The 19,248-nt window shown below is 42.5% G+C and overlaps 1 protein-coding gene across 1 annotated transcript; it reads right to left on the bottom strand.

Moving 5' to 3' along the window:
• Window positions 1-914: 914 nt before the first annotated feature.
• Window positions 915-12,310, bottom strand: LOC121573766 (amyloid protein-binding protein 2-like). Its single transcript, XM_041886006.2, has 13 exons — window positions 11,934-12,310; window positions 11,423-11,511; window positions 7,603-7,754; window positions 7,397-7,520; window positions 7,115-7,283; window positions 6,921-7,010; window positions 5,075-5,142; window positions 4,872-4,977; window positions 4,662-4,786; window positions 3,794-3,879; window positions 3,332-3,522; window positions 2,779-2,944; window positions 915-2,657 (listed from the first exon to the last, which is right to left on the bottom strand). Exons 1-13 carry the CDS (start codon window positions 12,069-12,071, stop codon window positions 2,401-2,403), a joined length of 1,761 nt encoding a protein of 586 aa, XP_041741940.1. The 5' UTR covers window positions 12,072-12,310; the 3' UTR covers window positions 915-2,400.
• Between the last annotated feature and the right edge of the window lie 6,938 nt (window positions 12,311-19,248).

The following is a 19,248-nucleotide window of genomic DNA, read 5'->3' as shown; positions in this document are numbered from 1 at the left end:
GTGGTAGCCATGCTGGTTAAGTGTGCCTTGAATTCTAAATAAATCACAGACAGCGTCACCAGCAAAGCACCCCCACACCATAACACCTCTTCCTCCATGCTTTACGGTGGGAAATACACATGCGGAGATCATCAGTTCACCCACACCGCGTCTCACAAAGACACAGCGGTTTGAACCAAAAATCGCCAGTTTGGACTCCAGACCAAAGGACAAATGCGATGGTGAAGCGTGAGTCATCACTCCAGAGAACGCGTTTCCACTGCTCCAGAGTCCAATAGCGGCAAGCTTTACACCACTCCAGCCGACGTTTGGCATTGCGCATGGTGATCTTAGGCTTGTGCGCGGCTGCTCGGCCATGGAAACCCATTTAATGAAGCTCCCGACGAACAGTTATTGTGCTGACGTTGCTTCCAGAGGCAATTTGGAACTTGGTAGTGAGTGTTGCAAACGATGACAGACGATTTTTACATGCTACGCGCTTCAGCACTCGGTGGTCCTGTTCTGTGAGCTTGGGTGGCCTACCACTTCGCGGCTGAGCCGTTATTGCTCCTAGACGTTTCCACTTCACAATAACATCACTTACAGAGGACCAGGGCAGCTCTAGCAGGGCAGAAATTTGACGAACTGCCTTGTTGGAAAGGTGGCATCCTATGACGGTGCCAAGTTGAAAGTCACTGAGCTCTTCAGTAAGGCCATTCTACTGCCAATGTTTGTCTATGGAGATTGCATGGCTGTGTGCTCGATTCTATACACCTGTCAGTAATGGGTTTGGCTGAAATAGCAGAATCCACCAATTTGAAGGGGTGTCCACATACTTTTGTATATATAGTGTATGTCAAACATATGACCTTCCTGTCTCTCTCCAGTGTGGGGATTTGGAAAGCAAGCATGCTAAGAACCAGAACAAAAGCACCTTGGGCTGATCGTCCTTTAAGGCAAGGCTTGGACTTCAGTTTGAAACATAACAGCACATGTAACATTACAGACATGCATTTGTTCAAAAGCAAGGCAATAATTTCCATTACCCTACTCCATACACAATGGGGTACTTACTACTTTACTTTGAAATAGGTAATCCTTCACTAAACAAATGGTTTCTAAAATGAAAACACAAGGCCTATTATATTGTTAATGGTGTGTTTGAGGACCTCTAATCTCATTCCCAGACACCTCCGCCCAAATGCCTGAAGAGTCTGGTAGTCCAACGGGTCAAACTTGGCCTTTGTTAGCCAGTACAGAATGCCTGGGAGAAACTCCCATACACATAGGCTTAATCTACCAACCAATCATCTCCCACAACACCTTCCCCCTAACCCTCCCCCGTACGCTAGCATACCACAAGCACAGATCCATGCCTCGCAGTCATGTGATTCGCTCAAATTAAATGACGCCAAATACTTTACTCAGTATGGTCACTCCCACTAAGGCCAACTTTGAATCGTTGATGTACCAGGCTTATATGCACTGTGCTCATTAGCCTGGGGACGAGGTTAGAGGACCTCCTTCTGGGCGTTTGCACTGGAACACCAGGAGGGAGTGATCTGAATAGCAGGTTTAAGCTCACTTGTTTTTGGTTTAGCTCTATGAAATTCCTTATAAATACTTGGCATTTTAATTCCTCAAAAAGGTACTGACATACACTTTCAAATATACTACACGTCAGTGCTCCAACAACAAATCTATTGAGCACAATTGTGGTAAAATGTAATACACATGCTGGTGCATTTCAAATTCTTCAAATCACTGACAACCTTTAAGCACAAGCATACAGACTGCACCAACGTCTTTAAATTGAGACAGAAACAGGTGTTACAAAAAGAAAGAACTGAAGATTTGGTCCATGGATGAAAGCTCTTTTGTAAACTCCCTCATGACATTAGAACAATAAAATAAGGATTCCACCCAGAAAAAGTAACTGTCTCTTTTAAAATTGACCAAAGCAAAAAGCCAAGAGGTGCTCAATCCATGCTTGTAGGGGTCATCCCAATGGTCAATGAAAGGGCAAGCTCTGACCAAAAATGAAGCCAAAAACAAACCAATTTCTATTCTATAGCTAGAACACACTATGATGTCTGTTTTATTTCCCCCCTTCTCTCAATTCTTCTTACAGAAGACTGAAGGTGATGAAAGCGGTGTTAGGTGATGCAAAGTGGATGGCAAGAGGTTCCTTCCATCAAATGTTCAATACCGGGTTGGTCACAGGAGAATGCCCACTGTTGGGCGCGAAAGTGAGGACAAAAAGACTAGATTATAGTGCATTTTCCCATAGCCAGGTGTCCCATTGCAAGGCCAACCATGTAGCTTGATGTGGAGAGAGGGTGTGTTCAACACATTTAAGTGAGCAGTGAACACCTTTAGCATTTCTATGTGTGTGGGCATGTGTGTGTCTGTGTGGTGAGCCTAAGCAGGTGGGCCGGCCCCATTGTTCTGTGACCGTAGGAAGGACTGCACCACCTCCCCGGTGGCCTGGGGGCTGGTATTGACGTCCTCCAAGGCATCAGCCACAGCAAACTGCCGGTCCCTCAGCCGGTTCCAATTGGATAAAATATTGTGGTACTCAAAGACTTTCTCATAGTTCCCCACAGAGTTGTAAAGTTTAATTAGGCCCCTGTAGTCATATTCCAGTCCACTGTAGCCCTCGCCAAACAGCTTCTTACCTGCAGGGAGGAAACACACACACACACACTGGTAAGAATGTGGAATGGGAGAATGAGGAAGAATAGATCACAAAAGAGTACACAAGGGTAGAATAGACTCCAATCTAGCCTGAAGACTGACCGATAGCAATGGAGCGCAGGTAGAGCCTCTCTGCATCTTCATACTGATTCATGTCATAGTTGTAGAGAGAGGCCAGGTGGCCCACAGACAGAGCCACCTCATAGTCCTCCTGACCCAGAAGCTGCTCCTTGATCTGGATGGCCTTGATGTGCATCTCCTCTGCCTCCTGAAACAAACAGGCTAAGTGAGACCTCACAGTCATCCACAGCCTTGTGGTCTGCATAAGGCTTTTCAACTACCATAAAACCCCAGAGACCCTGTAACATTTAAGCCTCCTTAGAAAGAGGATTCACTTCAAATCAAATTGTATTGGTCACATACACGTTTAGCAGATGTTATTGCGGGTGTAGCGAAATGCTTGTGTTTCTAGCTCCAACAATGCAGTAATACTTCCTGTTCCCAAAGTGAAATCACAGGGTTGCTAAACACTGTGGAGAACATTTGGATGGAAGTTTACCAGATGGAGCATAAGATGACAGTGTGTCAGAGGTCACCCTCTGCATGTTTTCTACAGACACTTGTTGCAGGGGTTGAAAGGGAGGGAAAATCTGACCTTGAACTTCCTCATGGACTGGTAGAGGCGGCCCAGGTTGCCATAGTGCTTCGCTGTCTGAACATTGAACTCCCCAAAGGCTTTCTTGGCCAGCTGGAGGGAGGAGAGGTGGAGGTCATGGGCATCCTGGAGCAGCCTCTCCTCTGTCTCCTTGTTGTGGCAGTCAATAGCAATCTCCTCCAGGATCAGCGCTGAGGGAACAGCACAGCCAGAAACAGAGTCATAGATGATCATCTGAACATCAAGTTAGTTAGGAAATGAAAGATATCTACTGATCCAATCTATTTATTCTCCAAATTACAAAGACCTCTCCTCACCTCCATGATAAAACAACTCCTCTACAGTAATTTACTCTACCGCAGTGGAACGTGTTTGATATCTTTGAGATTCACAGACATCCTTGAGCCCATCACGGAGACTGGGGGACAGGAGTACACTGATAGTTGTGAAAGCCGTTTGTACCTTTGACTCTTTTGGAGGAGGCCAGCAGCAGATGATCCTCAGGGAGAATGTGAGTGATGATGTCTATGGCCCGCTCTGCATGGAATCTGTACACAACATACCCAGAGGGCACAGCAGGGGAACAAATTGAACTAATTGACACAGTTACATCAGTAGCTAAAGCACAAACATGGCTTGCATGAACTTCAGAGGTCAAAATACAAGTAAGAGTACATAACATGAATGGAATCCAAGTACCTTGGTGTATATTTTTAAGGTCATAAGAGATGGTGACATAGGGCTGGGCGATATGGCCAAAATATCATATTACAATACTTTTCAATTTCTTTAATGGTTTGAGTTTTTTTTATATAATAAAAGTTCTAAATCTGCTTTATGAGTAGTGTATGACTCTAGGGTGGCAACACATACATTTGATGTGTTTTCAAAAATGTTCTGATTGTTTTATACTGTTCAATGAAACTTTAACCAAAAGTTGGAATATAGAGGCTGTTTGCAAACAGTAAGATACAAACTAATAGCGTTATTATAGAAAGCTTGTGGATTTATATAAAGAAGCAAAGTGGAAAGCAGCATTGACCATGCAGACTGTCACTGTGAGTGGTTGTTGTGACTCGTGATAGCGCAAAAAGTGCTTTCCTTGAGTGACAGGAGGTGGGGCTTGGTGTGTGTGGAAGGAGGGAGAGAGACGACTCAAGAAGCAAATGGAGTAAACTATAAAAACGGACATTACACATTTAACAAACCAAACATTCAAATACCGTTATACAAGGTAAAGTAAAAACCCAAACCGGTCCGTGTATCAATACCGGTATTTAGTAAAATATGGTATACTGCCGAGCCCTATGGTGACAAAAGGATTACTCACAGTGCGTTGTCAAATTTGCCAGAGCTGTACAGATGCACATAGGAGGAGTATGCCAGGTCCTCGTGTGCTGTGGCCACATGGATATTCTTTCCCCCGAAAACCGACTGCCGGATATCTAGAGCAGTCTGGAATATTAACACAGTTTCAATATCACACATCTGATACACTTCCCCTCTCTGCTGTCCATCTACATCTCAGACTAACTCTCACCTGGTATATTGCAACTGATTGGCAGATGTTATCCACATTCAGCAAATAAAACCCATAATCAAGGAGAGTGTCTGAATATTTGGGATGCTTGTGTCCAAAATGCTCACTGCAAAACAATAAGGAAACAGACATTAGTGAAGGAGACAGAAATTACTAGCCCATACATTCTACAACACACAAACAAAAAGTGTTGTGAAACTAACCGTGCCAGGAAAACAGCATGTTTTATCAGCTGCTCTGCCTTCCTGAACTCCCTCTTTACCACACAGGCCTGTAGGTCCAAACACATGAAGGCATGAAACCACATTAAGTGCCAACTACAGTCTGAAGCAGCATCTACAGTGGGGGAAAAAAGTATTTAGTCAGCCACCAATTGTGCAAGTTCTCCCACTTAAAAAGATGAGAGAGGCCTGTAATTTTCATCATATGTACACGTCAACTATGACAGACAAAATGAGGAAAAAATATCCAGAAAATCACATTGTAGGATTTGTAATAAATTTATTTGCAAATTATGGTGGAAAATAAGTATTTGGTCAATAACAAAAGTTTCTCAATACTTTGTTATATACCATTTGTTGGCAATGACACAGGTCAAACATTTTCTGTAAGTCTTCACACACTGTTGCTGGTATTTTGGCCCATTCCTCCATGCAGATCTCCTCTAGAGCAGTGATGTTTTGGGGCTGTCGCTGGGCAACACGGACTTTCAACTCCCTCCAAAGATTTTCTATGGGGTTGAGATCTGGAGACTGGCTAGGCCACTCCAGGACCTTGAAATGCTTCTTACGAAGCCACTCCTTCGTTGCCCGGGCGGTGTGTTTGGGATCATTGTCATGCTGAAAGACCCAGCCACGTTTCATCTTCAATGACCTTGCTGATGGAAGGAGGTTTTCACTCAAAATCTCACGATACATGGCCCCATTCATTCTTTCCTTTACACGGATCAGTCGTCCTGGTCCCTTTGCAGAAAAACAGCCCCAAAGCATGATGTTTCCACCCCCATGCTTCACAGTAGGTATGGTGTTCTTTGGATGCAACTCAGCATTCTTTGTCCTCCAAACACGACGAGTTGAGTTTTTACCAAAAAGTTCTATTTTGGTTTCATCTGACCATATGACATTCTCCCAATCCTCTTCTGGATCATCCAAATGCACTCTAGCAAACTTCAGACGGGCCTGGACATGTACTGGCTTAAGCAGGGGGACATGTCTGGCACTGCAGAATTTGAGTCCCTGGCGGCGTAGTGTGTTACTGATGGTAGGCTTTGTTACTTTGGTCCCAGCTCTCTGCAGGTCATTCACTAGGTCCCCCCGTGTGGTTCTGGGATTTTTGCTCACCGTTCTTGTGATCATTTTGACCCCATGGGGTGAGATCTTGCGTGGAGCCCCAGATCGAGGGAGATTATCAGTGGTCTTGTGTGTCTTCCATTTCATAATAATTGCTCTCACAGTTGATTTCTTCAAACCAAGCTGCTTACCTTTTGCAGATTCAGTCTTCCCAGCCTGGTGCAGGTCTACATTTTTGTTTCTGGTTCCTTTGACAGCTCTTTGGTCTTGGCCATAGTGGAGTTTGGAGTGTGACTGTTTGAGGTTGTGGACAGGTGTCTTTTATACTTATAACAAGTTCAAACAGGTGCCATTAATACAGGTAACGAGTGGAGGACAGAGGAGCCTCTTAAAGAAGAAGTTACAGGTCTGTGAGAGCCAGAAATCTTGCTTGTTTGTAGGTGACCAAATACTTATTTTCCACCATAATTTGCAAATAAATTCATTAAAAATCCTACAATGTGATTTTCTGGATTTTTTCCCCCGATTTGTCTGTCATAGTTGACGTGTACCTATGATGAAAATTACAGGCCTCTCTCATCTTTTTAAGTGGGAGAACTTGCACAATTGGTGGCTGACTAAATACTTTTTTCCCCCACTGTATGACTAACACAGCATTACAGTGGCTCATGTGACAGTAGGGGAAGAGTATGGGGACAGCTCAAAAAGTATTTGTTTATCCGTTCATAGTCTATAACACAGGAAAAAGTAACACTCATACCTTGGAGGCCTGCCTTAGGACATCTACCACGACCTTAACAGGCAAACCCACTGTGATCTCTTTCATTGCCTCTATGCACCACCTGTAGGCCTGCACAAGACATTATATAGGTGATGACATCCACATGAAAAACCAGAACACCAAAAAAAATTACATAACCCTTTGATATACAGTATCTCTACCAGGCAACATACCTCATCATAGTGGCTCTTAGCAAAGAGCAGAGCACACAGCTCTCCATAGAGTGCAGCTTTGTTGGCCTGATGACCATGTTTGGCCAGTTTGTCCATGTACAGCTGGGCCAACTTGACAGTCTCTTCACCAAGATGGTACTTGCAGTTGCCATTCCGGACATGAAGCAACCTAAGAGAAATTGGTGAGTCTGGTAAGCTTTTGTGGGCAAATACAAACTAGGAGTTACCAGCCATAGAGCTAGAATCAGAACGGAATATACAAACTCTCTGTGACCAACTGACCTGACACAGCACTCCACCGCACGGTACCAGTGCAGAACCTCATCATGCAGTGTGCACAGCTGCAGACATGACAGAAACACCTTCTCTGCATCACCATACCAGCCTGCGTCAGACAGAAAGCCACCTACAGGACAGGGTCAACATTAGTACAACCAGACACAAAAGTTGAAGAAAGGTGAGGAAAGTTGATGGGTGCAGGTGCCTACCTAAAACAAAGCCAAACTGAATGGCCTTCTCTTTCACATGGGCATCAGACTCTGCAATGTAGGAGCAGCGGCGGCTGAAGGAGTTGGCCAGGACGGAGGCGACTTTCACCCCATGATCCATCAGGGCCTGGAAGCAGTGGTGGAGGAGGTGTCTGCAGGCACACACACAAAGACAGGGCATGAAGATGTGATACAAACATACATGAGAACAGCAGCATAAAGACTTATCAGTCAAAATGTGTGACAAGGACATTCAACGTTGGTTCAAGGCTCTTGTCAGATCCCTTTTATTTCACATGATTATGGGGCCAGATTCCCATAGAGTGGTGAGGAGGAGGTCGTCTGTGGATCCTTCGTGTCCAGAAGTAATTGAGTCATTCATTTTAAGTCGCTCTGGATAAGAGCGTCTGCTAAATTATGTAAATATTATTGCGCTATGTGGAGTTGCTATTTTCTCGAGTTTTCGTGTCAATTAACTTCACATTCCTGGATTACTCATGACATTAATAAAGTACGATTTAATCAACAAATACGATAGTCAGTTTAAAAAAAGTTTAGGGTACAAGACTGTGTACATACACTACTGTTCAAAAGTTTGGGATCACTCCATGAAAACATACATGAAATGAGTTTGAATAGGAAATATAGCAAAATGCATAGGAAATGTAGTCATTGACAAGGTTAGAAATAATGATTTTTAAAAGAAATAATAATTTTGTCCTTCAAACTTTGCTTTCGTCAAAGAATCCTCCATTTGCAGCAATTACAGCCTTGCAGACCTTTGGCATTCTAGTTATCAATTTGTTGAGGTAATCTGAAGAGATGTCACCCCATGCTTCCTGAAGCACCTCACACAAGTTGGATTGGCTTGATGGGCACTTCTTACGTACCATACGGTCAAGCTGCTCCCACAACAGCTCAATGGGGTTGAGATCCGGTGACTGTGCTGGCCACTCCATTATAGACAGAATACCAGCTGACTGCTTCTTCCCTAAATAGTTATTGCATAGTTTGGAGCTGTGCTTTGGGTCATTGTCCTGTTGTAAGAGGAAATTGGCTCCAATCAAGCGCCGTCCACAGGGTATGGCATGGCGTTGCAAAATGGAGTGATAGCCTTCCTTCTTCAAGATCCCTTTTACCCTGTACAAATCTCCCACTTTACCACCACCAAAGCAGCCCCAGACCATCACATTGCCTCCACCATGCTTGACAGATGGCATCAAGCACTCCTCCAGCATCTTTTCATTTGGTCTGCATCTCACAAATGTTCTTCTTTGTGATCCGAACACCTCAAACTTTGATTTGTCTGTCCATAACACTTTTTTCCAATCTTCCTCTGTCCAGTGTCTGTGTTATTTTGCCCATCTTAATCTTTTCTTTTTATTGGCCAGTCTGAGATATGGCTTTTTCTTTGCAACTCTGTCAACAGACGCCTCTTCACTGTTGACGTTGAGACTGGTGTTTTGCGGGTACTATTTAATGAAGCTGCCAGTTGAGGACCTGTGAGGCGTCTGTTTCTCAAACTAGACACCCTTATGTATTTGTCCTCTTGCTCAGTTGTGTACCGGGGCCTCCCACTCCTCTTTCTATTCTGGTTAGAGCCAGTTTGCGCTGTTCTGTGAAGGGAGTAGTACACAGCGTTGTACGAGATCTTCAGTTTCTTGGCAATTTCTTGTATGGAATAGACTTCATTTCTCAGAACAAGAATAGACTGACGAGTTTCAGAAGAAAGTTCTTTGTTTTTGGCATTTTGAGCATGTAATCAAACCCACAATTGCTGATGCTCCAGATGCTCAACTAGTCTCAAGAAGGCCAGTTTTATTTCTTCTTTAAATCAGCACAACAGTTTTCAGCTGTGCTAACATAATTGCAAAAGGGTTTTCTAATGATCAATTAGCCTTTTAAAATGATAAACTTGGATTAGCAAACACAACGTGCCATTGGAACACAGGACTGATGGTTGCTGATAATGGGCCTCTGTACGCCTATGTAGATATTCCATAATAAATCTGCCGTTTCCAGCTACAATAGCCATTAACAACATTAACAATGTCTACATGGTATTTCTGATCAATTTGATGTTATTTTAAATGGACTTTTTTTTCTTCTTTTCTTTCAAAAACAAGGACATTTCTAAGTGACCCCAAACTTTTGAACGGTAGTGTATGTGGCTGTGTTGGCAAAATCACTACATATCCCATTGAGCCAAGCGGGGAGAGGCTGCCCGTTGTCACAGTTCCAAGACCTGTCAGAAACATCCAGCTAACCCTACGCCAATGGATCTCAAAACTCAACTTGGATACGCGTTAAGTAGCAATGATAACCAGTCATGACCATTCAACAAAACAATAAATCATTTTCACGCTCTTTTCCAGCATATTTCTTAGTTACATGATTGTATAACTAGCAAAGGAGTTTTGAAGTTGAAGTTGCAGTAATTATGAAGTTTGGCAATGAGGACAAAAACTAATTCAGGAGACAGATTGTAGTTTTTATGCCCTGATATCAGGAGCTGGCTTGAAAAGTTAGATTAAACAATTCAGAGACTAAAAATACAATCCCGAAATCAGCTGTAACTCTCTATAGTAAAACAAGGCTTAAAACAATGATTTCCTAAGTGGTCATCAATGGTAAAAACTATAACACAATTATTAAAATGCAAGCCAAAATTACAAACAACCATAAATACATTCATTTATATTGACATCCTAGAAAGCGGCACTATTCATTGCACTTTTCCCTAACCTTAAAAAAACAAACATATATAATCATTACACATTTTCTAACCTTAAAAAACAATCTTTCAAAACGCCATTTCTACTTTTCCTTTGCTTGATCTCCAAGGGGAGACAAATGTCCGTATTGAAAAACGTGCTCCTCACAGTACTGTTTACAAGACATTACACTAGCTCTGGTATTGTAACTGTGCTGGTTATAGACCATATCAATGTGTTTTTTCATATTTACATTTTAGTCATTTAGCAGACGCTCTTATCCAGAGCGACTTACAGTTAGTGAGTAAAAAATTTTCATACTGGCCCCCCGTATAGAAACCTGGGGCGCAATCATTTAAGATGTCAAACATATGATTGAGTTTAAGTTGGTCCACTCTGGACTCCAAAGGCAACAAGCAGGTCTACCTAGTGAAGTTAACTAACATTGTCCCCTTTTCAACTTTGTTTTTAAGAGTGTTTAATCACGATTGCTGCTGACAGACATGACGGGCTACATTGATTGATGTCCGTTTGCAAATTGGCTAGCTAGCTAATAACAGATCAAGTCAATATGGCTAGTTAAAAAGCTAACTTTCAGGGGATAAACTTTTTGATTTGTTTGCCATCTATAGTGGTGATGACAGAAGTCCGACTGACAACTTTACCAGGACGAGGACTTGCCGATGTCAAGCTCTTTCCAAAAGCCTAATCTCTGATGAAGCAAGCTAAATGATACACCTTTGCTTAGCTAGCTAGCTACACGCCAAATGGATAAGCTACCCTCACATATCTGAAATTACATGATCAATTGATGTTTACTGATCATGAAAAGCATGCAGTTACTTGCTGTATAACTCTGATGATAGAGCTAAATGTGGAATAATCTAAAATCCGTAGTTCTGACTATGCTCTTCAAGAGTTGATGATATTTAAACCAAATAGGCCTAGTTATAAAATTTATTTAACAATCCCTTGAAAACAGCACGCAGTTGTCAATGGTTTTAGCAGAGACAGGGGTCTCCTTGCCCCCGAGCAGCCAAATCGAACGCTCTGCACCATTTTGTGACGTTTTATTGATAATGACCTATACAGAACCAACCAAGTACCTTTTATCAGATGCCCGTAGAACTTTGGCAAACACCTCCAGCTCACAGAACTCCCCTCCCAGCTGGCAGAGCCGACCCTGCTGGTACAGCTGGGGAAACATGAAAACATTAGGTTATGAAAGCAAAAAAGGACAGGAGTGTCATAGAGAATTATTACCAACACACAGAATATGAGTGTGAGACGTTCCACAACTCCACTAGCTACTGTCCAAAACACAATGTTTTCACAGATCACACAAACATAGGATGGGAAGAGACACCCCAATGAAAATCATGAGCACATCTGCTATTATTTAGGACATCAACAGCAAATGTAATTTTAAGTCATGTTAACTGACTATCCAGTAACGTTAGTCTTTGGTTTATGGTTAAGCTTGCTAACTAGCAGGATAGCAAGTAAAGTTATCAGCTGCTTTGCTCTGCAAAGCGTTTGCTAGCTAACGTTAGCTAAAACGAGTCACTTCTCGCTAACATCACGTTTTATAGTTAGCAAACTAGACTATGAACATACCTTGTAATACACATCAAATTGAATATTCTCAGGGAGGGAACGAATATCCCTTCGCGATCGACTGTAATTGTCCACCACTGCTGATATAGCAGTGTTGTACAGTGTCTCTGGGATCCATTCGAGCTCTAATGCCGCCATGTTGTTTTCCTTTTCTCCAGCCAGCAACACCCCCTCTGCTCGATCGACGGTAGCTAGCTAGCTAACCACCTTGCCAAGTTTGAACTCCTTTTTCTTGTACCTTCTCATGTAGCAAAACAGTTTTAACTCATTCATCGGGTTAAGCACCAGCATTAACTAATCATCGGCCATGTTCCTAGGAAGATACGCACTGTACCAGTGCAGTCGCAGACAGAACCAGATATTTTACCGGATGTATAAATGTGAAGCATCCGGTTGATGTTTCCACTCACACAGCTGTGAAGCAGGCAAGAATAAATAAGTACTTCCGGGTCAAGTGTTTTTGGACTCCTTCAGAATAAGTCCAGTTCTGTATACTTTGTAAATGAATAATTCGGGTGAAAATGATGGAAAAGTTGCACAATTATCGATATATTTTATACTAGTTATCATACAAATAATAATTTAAATATTTCTATGAGATGTTATGTGATTTATATATATTTTTTTATATGTATACACTACCAGTCAAAGTTTGGACACACCTACTCATTCAAGTTGAATTTATTTTTTGACTATTTTTTACATTGTAGAATGAAATATATGTTATATTTGAGATTCTTCAAATAGCCACGCCTTGATGACAGCTTTGCACACTCTTGGCATTCTATATACCAGCTTCACCTGGAATGATTTTCCAACAGTCCTGAATTAGTTCCCACATATGCTGAGCACTTGTTGGGCTGCTTTTCCTTCACTCTGCGGTCCGACTCATCCCAAACATCTCAATTGGGTTGAGGTCGGTGGATTGTGGAGGCCAAGTCATCTGACGCAGCACTCCATCACTCTCTTTCTTGGTAAAATAGCCCTTACACAGCCTGGAGGCCTGGACAGTGCCACCAGCAAAGCACCCCCACACCATAACACCACCTCCTCCATGCTTTACGGTGGGAAATACACATGCGGAGATCATCAGTTCACCCACACCACGTCTCACAAAGACACAGCGGTTGGAACCAAAAATCGCCAGTTTGGACTCCAGACCAAAGGACACATTTCCACCGGTCTAATGTCCATTGCTCGTGTTTCTTGGCCCAAGCAGGTCTCATCTTACTATTGGTGTCCTTTAGTAGCGGTTTCTTTTCAGCAATTCAACCATGAAGGCCTGATTCACACAGTCCCCTCTGAACAGGCATGGCGCTTGTAACGCCAGGGTAGTGGGTTCGATCCCCGGGACCACCCATACGTTAAAAAAAATGTATGCGCACATGACTGTAAGTCGCTTTGGATAAAAGCGTCTGCTAAATGGCATATTATTATTATATTATTACTTGAACTCTGTGAAGCATTTATTTGGGCTGCAATTTCTGAGGCTGGTAACTCTAATGAACTTATCCTCTGCAGCAGAGGTAACTCTGGGGCTTCCATTCCACAGTCATCAAGCTATTAAAAATGTTTAAGTGATTAATAAGACTGAACTATATCAAAGGTAATTCATTAATACATATTGTGTTACACCTTTAACCAATAGCCTAACAAATGAACAACTCTTGAAAAAATACAAAGACTTTATTAAGACATCCTCTATATCACATTTCAGCCAGACCGACCAGCCAGCCCGAGCCACCTGCATGCCCAACCCACACCAATCTAGTCAATAACTAAACTCTCTCCCAACACAATTTCCTTCCCAGTTCACACATTTAATTGTTATAATTCCCAACTGAAAGGTAAAATAAATAAATAATAATAAATAAAAACACATACACATTAACACACAGAAACAGCAATTCCTCCATATAATTAATCTCATAGGACTAATAGTACTGTAGAGCTCTTTTTACTTGCACACAATATAGCTGGGTTGCCCCGTCCTGTCCCCAGGGGTCCACCACCCTGCAGCGCCCCAACTCAACACACCCCACTCAGCTTTAGGATCTTAGTGAAACATTCATTATTGATTTTGGTGTGTTAGGCCAAGGCCAGAGTGACAACACACAGGACGGCAGACCCCCAGGGCCAGGACTGAGCAGCCTAGCAGCTAGGGATTGCCTAAATAGGTATCTCCCCTGACGTGGGCATGTTTTTTTAATACAGTCTCCTTTAGTCGTACTTTATTCCAGACCTTATGAAAGTTGCCCAGTGTACCCTCAATCTTGTAATAAATAAAATCTAGTGATACATAACTTGACATTGTGGGAGGATAGCCAACCTTCCAATTAATGGCAATGCATTTCTTAGCCGCAATACATTCTTGGTTACACAGTTTCTTCACATAAGTCTCCCAGTATCAACATTTCCAAGCAAACAAAAACAGGGAGAAGGGAGAATCTGTAGACATGCTGAGATAAAAGAACATACTCTTTGCCAGAATTCTGCCAGCCTTCACAAGACCATAAGATATGCAAATATGTCCCCTTTTGTGTTTACAGCTCCAGCAGAGGAATTACATTTCTGAGTGAATGTAATTAAGTTTCACTGGCATATAGTACGCTCTATGGATGGCCTTAAATGGCAATAATTTATGTCTGAGATTATATGAACATCCTGGGCATTCAAACATATCTGTATCCATTCATCATCATCAATAGCTTCTCCCAGGTCTTCCCCACATTTTTGTTTTACATGGTTTGTGTCATCAGGGAAAGCCGCTATCAACCCTTGATACTGTTTGGAAATCAACTTTGGAAGTTTGTCAGACTGCCTTAAAATAGCATCTGGCTTGTCCAGTGTTTGCTGCACAGAGAGAATAAAGTGTTGTATCTGCAAAATTTCACCTCACCTCCATCACAGACAGGTCTTCCCTAGCTGCCTGAGCCTGCTGAGACCCCTGTCACCATCTGACCCTCCTAAAATGAGGCATGACAAATAATTACCTTGCTGTACATTTATACATGATATTATCCAATAATATAATCAATGGTTCAATAATTGAAATGACCATTATTCCCAGATCCCAGACTGTAGCTTTAACCTTAAGCTGCTGTCCTGTAGCTACTGTAGGTCTCCCCATCAATTCAAGATGGAACTTTGTATTATTCACTGATATTGTTAGTTTACTGCAAAATTCACCTGCACTCTGTAGACTGGTCTTCCCTGGCTGTCTGACCCTGCTGGGTCCCCTGACACCATCTGATCCTGCTAAGACATGATGAGCATAGTGTTATGTACTGACTGCACTAGAGGGTTGCATTCCCGTGGGATGCCTGCGGGACCAGATGGCCTATGTTCAACTCTCCTGTGCTGGTCCAGCCAGCTTGTCAGCCCGCTCTGTGGGGTCCGCGTGGTCCTAAATCCAGCATGGGAAAACACTCCAAACAGCCTACCCCACCGCTCGGAGGCGTCCGCATGGTCCTAAAGATACCTTTTCCGCTTTTTGTATCACATTCCAATGATAAAGCTGGGGGGGACAAAAATGCAATTTCAACATGTGGGGGGGACATGCCCCCATCCCCAGTGAAAGTTGTGCCCCTGCTGTTGATGATCAATTTCACTAAAAGTATTTGATTAATTAACTTCCTTGTGGTATTAGTTATGAATAAAGTATTTATATTGTTATTACTATTATTATTAACAGTAGTATTAGCAATAATGTTTTGTTATTTGCAGGACTTGGACTGAAATAGGTGCCGGTACTCATTTTGGATGCCAGTACTGTTTATATTTAGGTGCAGGAGCTCCACAATACTTTTAAGCTAATATGATTTATACCATGTCATTGTTCTCTGGAAAATAATGCAAATATCTGAACACACCTTCCACGTCATTCATTATTTTCCATAGAACGTATAGTGCCTTGTTGATTATCCCTTACATAAGAGGAACAGGAGCTCAAGCAGTAGAACATTTGAGGTGCCTGGCACAGCTCCGGTGAGCTCCTGCCCAAGTCAAGCACTGGTTATTTGTATTACTGTTGTTACCATGATGATAACCATCTAGTAATCATTAATTTAAATACTGCTAACAATAATGTAAATGCTATAATGCTATTTGTGCTATAAAGGCAATTATTTTTTCCCCCTTTTTTCATATTGTTAAACACAGTGGAGTCTGCTGAGGGGAGGACATCTCATAATAATTGCTGGAATGTAGTCAATGGAGTGGTATCAACCACATGGAAACCACGTTTGATGTGTTTGATACCATTCCATTGATCCATTACAGCCATTATTATGAGCCGTTCTCCCCTCAGCAGCCTCCACTGGTTAAACAAAATTCTAAGTCTGCTAACATTTTCACATATAATGTCACGAATTTCGACCATTTGTATTACTTTTTACCATCTTCACTGAGGGACTTTTGTTTTGAAGGGAAATCGCCACGGTCACAACCTTATTCTTGCTAGGTCTTGCTTATTCTTGTTGGCAGAACGGAGGTTCCACTCACCACCAAATATGGTGATGAGAGGAAGCCCAGTGGCTGGCAGTGGGAGAAGCTGGAGCAAGATGGATTTTGGCCAACATTTGATCTCAATGTAGTTTTCTGTTCCCAAAACTAAAATCTGTTACCAACAGAGTAGACTAAGTTTAGTAGACTTTACCCTTTGCCAAAGTAAAATAAATAAATAGCGTTGTTTAGAAGGAGTGCAAGGGCGAATTGAGTAGGCATTCCCTAACGGAAATATGCAAACGTTAGAATGAGCCAATAGGATCTCACTAGCTTGTGCTTGGATCTGCCCACCTCGTTGCTTGTTCTGCACACTATGATTAATTTGCTCCCATTGGAAATGACAGGCGTTGGTCTATCTTGGGTTAGTTATACAAATCTTTGGTGCAGTCTGCCATAAGGTCTATCTTTTTCTTCTTCATGTGGTTTTTGACAGACTAGACACACAGACAGTGGCGTCATTAGACCTGGGCTTCTGGGGATTCAGCCCCAGATGTAAATAAAAAAATATATTTCAGTCTGATATGAGTTTCCATAACCACACATCACTTGCGCTATGCAGTATTTAAACAACATTTATTTTACTGACAAGTTTTACTGACAAAAACAAACAATACAATATACTATGCTAGGCTAGGCTGTAGCAGGAACTGCAAGAAGCCCCTGGTGTGACACAGTGCCTGCTGTGATTGGTAGAGATTTCACAACGCAGTGGACCACTCACATTCCTTGACCCCTCCCCCACCCCTACAAAACCGGTTAGATGTCAATGTCATTACTCCTGTCACTAAGTCAGAGCCAGCAGCATAGCACAGAGCAAATACGGATATTCGAAACTTCTTCCCGAAAGAGTGGCAAAAAAAGCAAGCAGGTTGAGCAGATTGAGGCAGCATTGAAAGAGGTTGGGAGGGCAAAACAGCCAGAAAGTAAAAGTGAAGCAGCAGCAGCACAGAGTTAGCCACAGGTCTGTGCAGGGTTGGTGGTAGCTAACTAAATGTAGATAGTCTCCCTCAGCATAGGCCTGATCACCGACAACGATGAGACAGCCTATAGGGAGAGGGTCAGAGACCTGGCCGGGTGGTGCCAGGATAACAACCTCTCCCTCAATGTGATCAAGACAAAGGAGATGATTGTGGACTACCGGGAAAAAAAGAGGACTCAGCACGCCCCCATTCTCATCAACAGGGCTGTAGTGGGACAGGTTGAGAGCTTCAAGTTCCTGGGTGACCACATCACCAACAAACTATCATGGTCCAAACACACAAAGACAGTCGTGAAGAGGGCACGACAAAGCCTATTCCCCCTCAGGATACTGAAAAGATTTGGCATGGGTCCTCAGATCCTAAAAAAGTTCTACAGCTGCACCATCGAGAGCATCCTGACTGGTTACAACACCACCTGTTATGGCAACTGCTCGGCCTCCAACCGCAAGGCACTACAGAGGGTAGTGCGTACGACCCAGTACATCACTGGGGTCAAGCTGCCTGCAATCCAGGACCTCTATACCAGGCGGTGTCAGAGGAAGGCCCTAAAAATTGTCAAAGACTCCAGCCACCCTAGTCATAGACTGTTCTCTCTGCTACCGCACGGCAAGCTGAGTGGTTAAAACTCCTGAACAGCTAATCATGGCTACCCCCTCTTTTACGCTGCTGCTACTCTGTTTATTATTTATGCATAGTCACTTTAACTCTACCCACATGTACATATTACCTCAATTACCTCGACTAGCCGGTCGACCACATTGACTCTGCACCGGTACCCCCCTGTATATAGCCTCCCTGCTCTGTAGTTATTTGCTTTAATTTTTTTACTCAACACTTTTGTATTTTATTTGAATTTTTTCAACAAAAACAAATGCATTGTTGGTTAAGGGCTTGTAAATAAGCATTTCACTGTGATGTCTACACCTGTTGTATTCGGCGCATGTGGCAAATCAAATTTGATTTGATTTGATTTATTCCATTCTACAGGTCAATTTTTTGGGTCTCATGTATCTTTATATTCATATAGCCTAGGGACTATGTAGCTTCTTATCTGGCATGTTTGGAGTTGTGTTGCGCTGTTATGCAGACACTTCCATTTTTATTTACAGTTGAGTTACCCTGGTCGTGTCAGTGTACAGTAACTTTAAAGAGCAACTGCCCCCAAAAAACCAACTTCTCACTTTGAAAACAGACTATGTGGCATCAATATGAGTCAGAAACAGTTATTCTACTGTCAAAATTGACTACAAAGTCATAGTCTCGTCCAAAACTGAGTTTTTTTTTAACTTGTGGTCGTGACTGCATCACAATGTAAATTAAGGTTGGGTTTGTTTCAGTCCTGCCCACATGCCCACAGCTGGCAGCACACAAGTAATCATACATTTGGTGTGCAGCTGCACACAAACCAATCGTAATGCCTGTGGTAAATTTGGGTTGACTTTGGATATCCCTATGGGGCTAGTTAGGGACCATCGGTAAATTACACTAAGTAATTGGGGCAATATGTTAAAACTCCAATAACTTAAAAACATAAAACCAACTATAAATTGTAGAAATCCATATACAAATATTGAAAGCATTTAATGAGAAACTAAAAGGTGTACAACATGAACATTTTGTAATTCATTGACGGTCCCTAACTAGCCCCGGAGATAGGCTATCCAAAGTCAGGTCGCACTGCTATCCAAAGTCAGGTCGCATTAGCTGAAGCTAATTCGCTAAATAATTTGGCTAACTCTTCCCACCTGCGAACACACACACGAGACAACCACATCAAACCACACCCCAAAACCAACTCACATTTGAATTCAGTCATGGCCACTAGCATT

The sequence above is a fragment of the Coregonus clupeaformis genome, chromosome 9 (assembly GCF_020615455.1).
Source record: "Coregonus clupeaformis isolate EN_2021a chromosome 9, ASM2061545v1, whole genome shotgun sequence".
Taxonomy (NCBI): domain Eukaryota; kingdom Metazoa; phylum Chordata; class Actinopteri; order Salmoniformes; family Salmonidae; genus Coregonus; species Coregonus clupeaformis.
The sequence above is the reverse complement of the archived record's forward strand: the minus strand, read 5'-3'. Positions and strand labels throughout refer to the sequence as shown.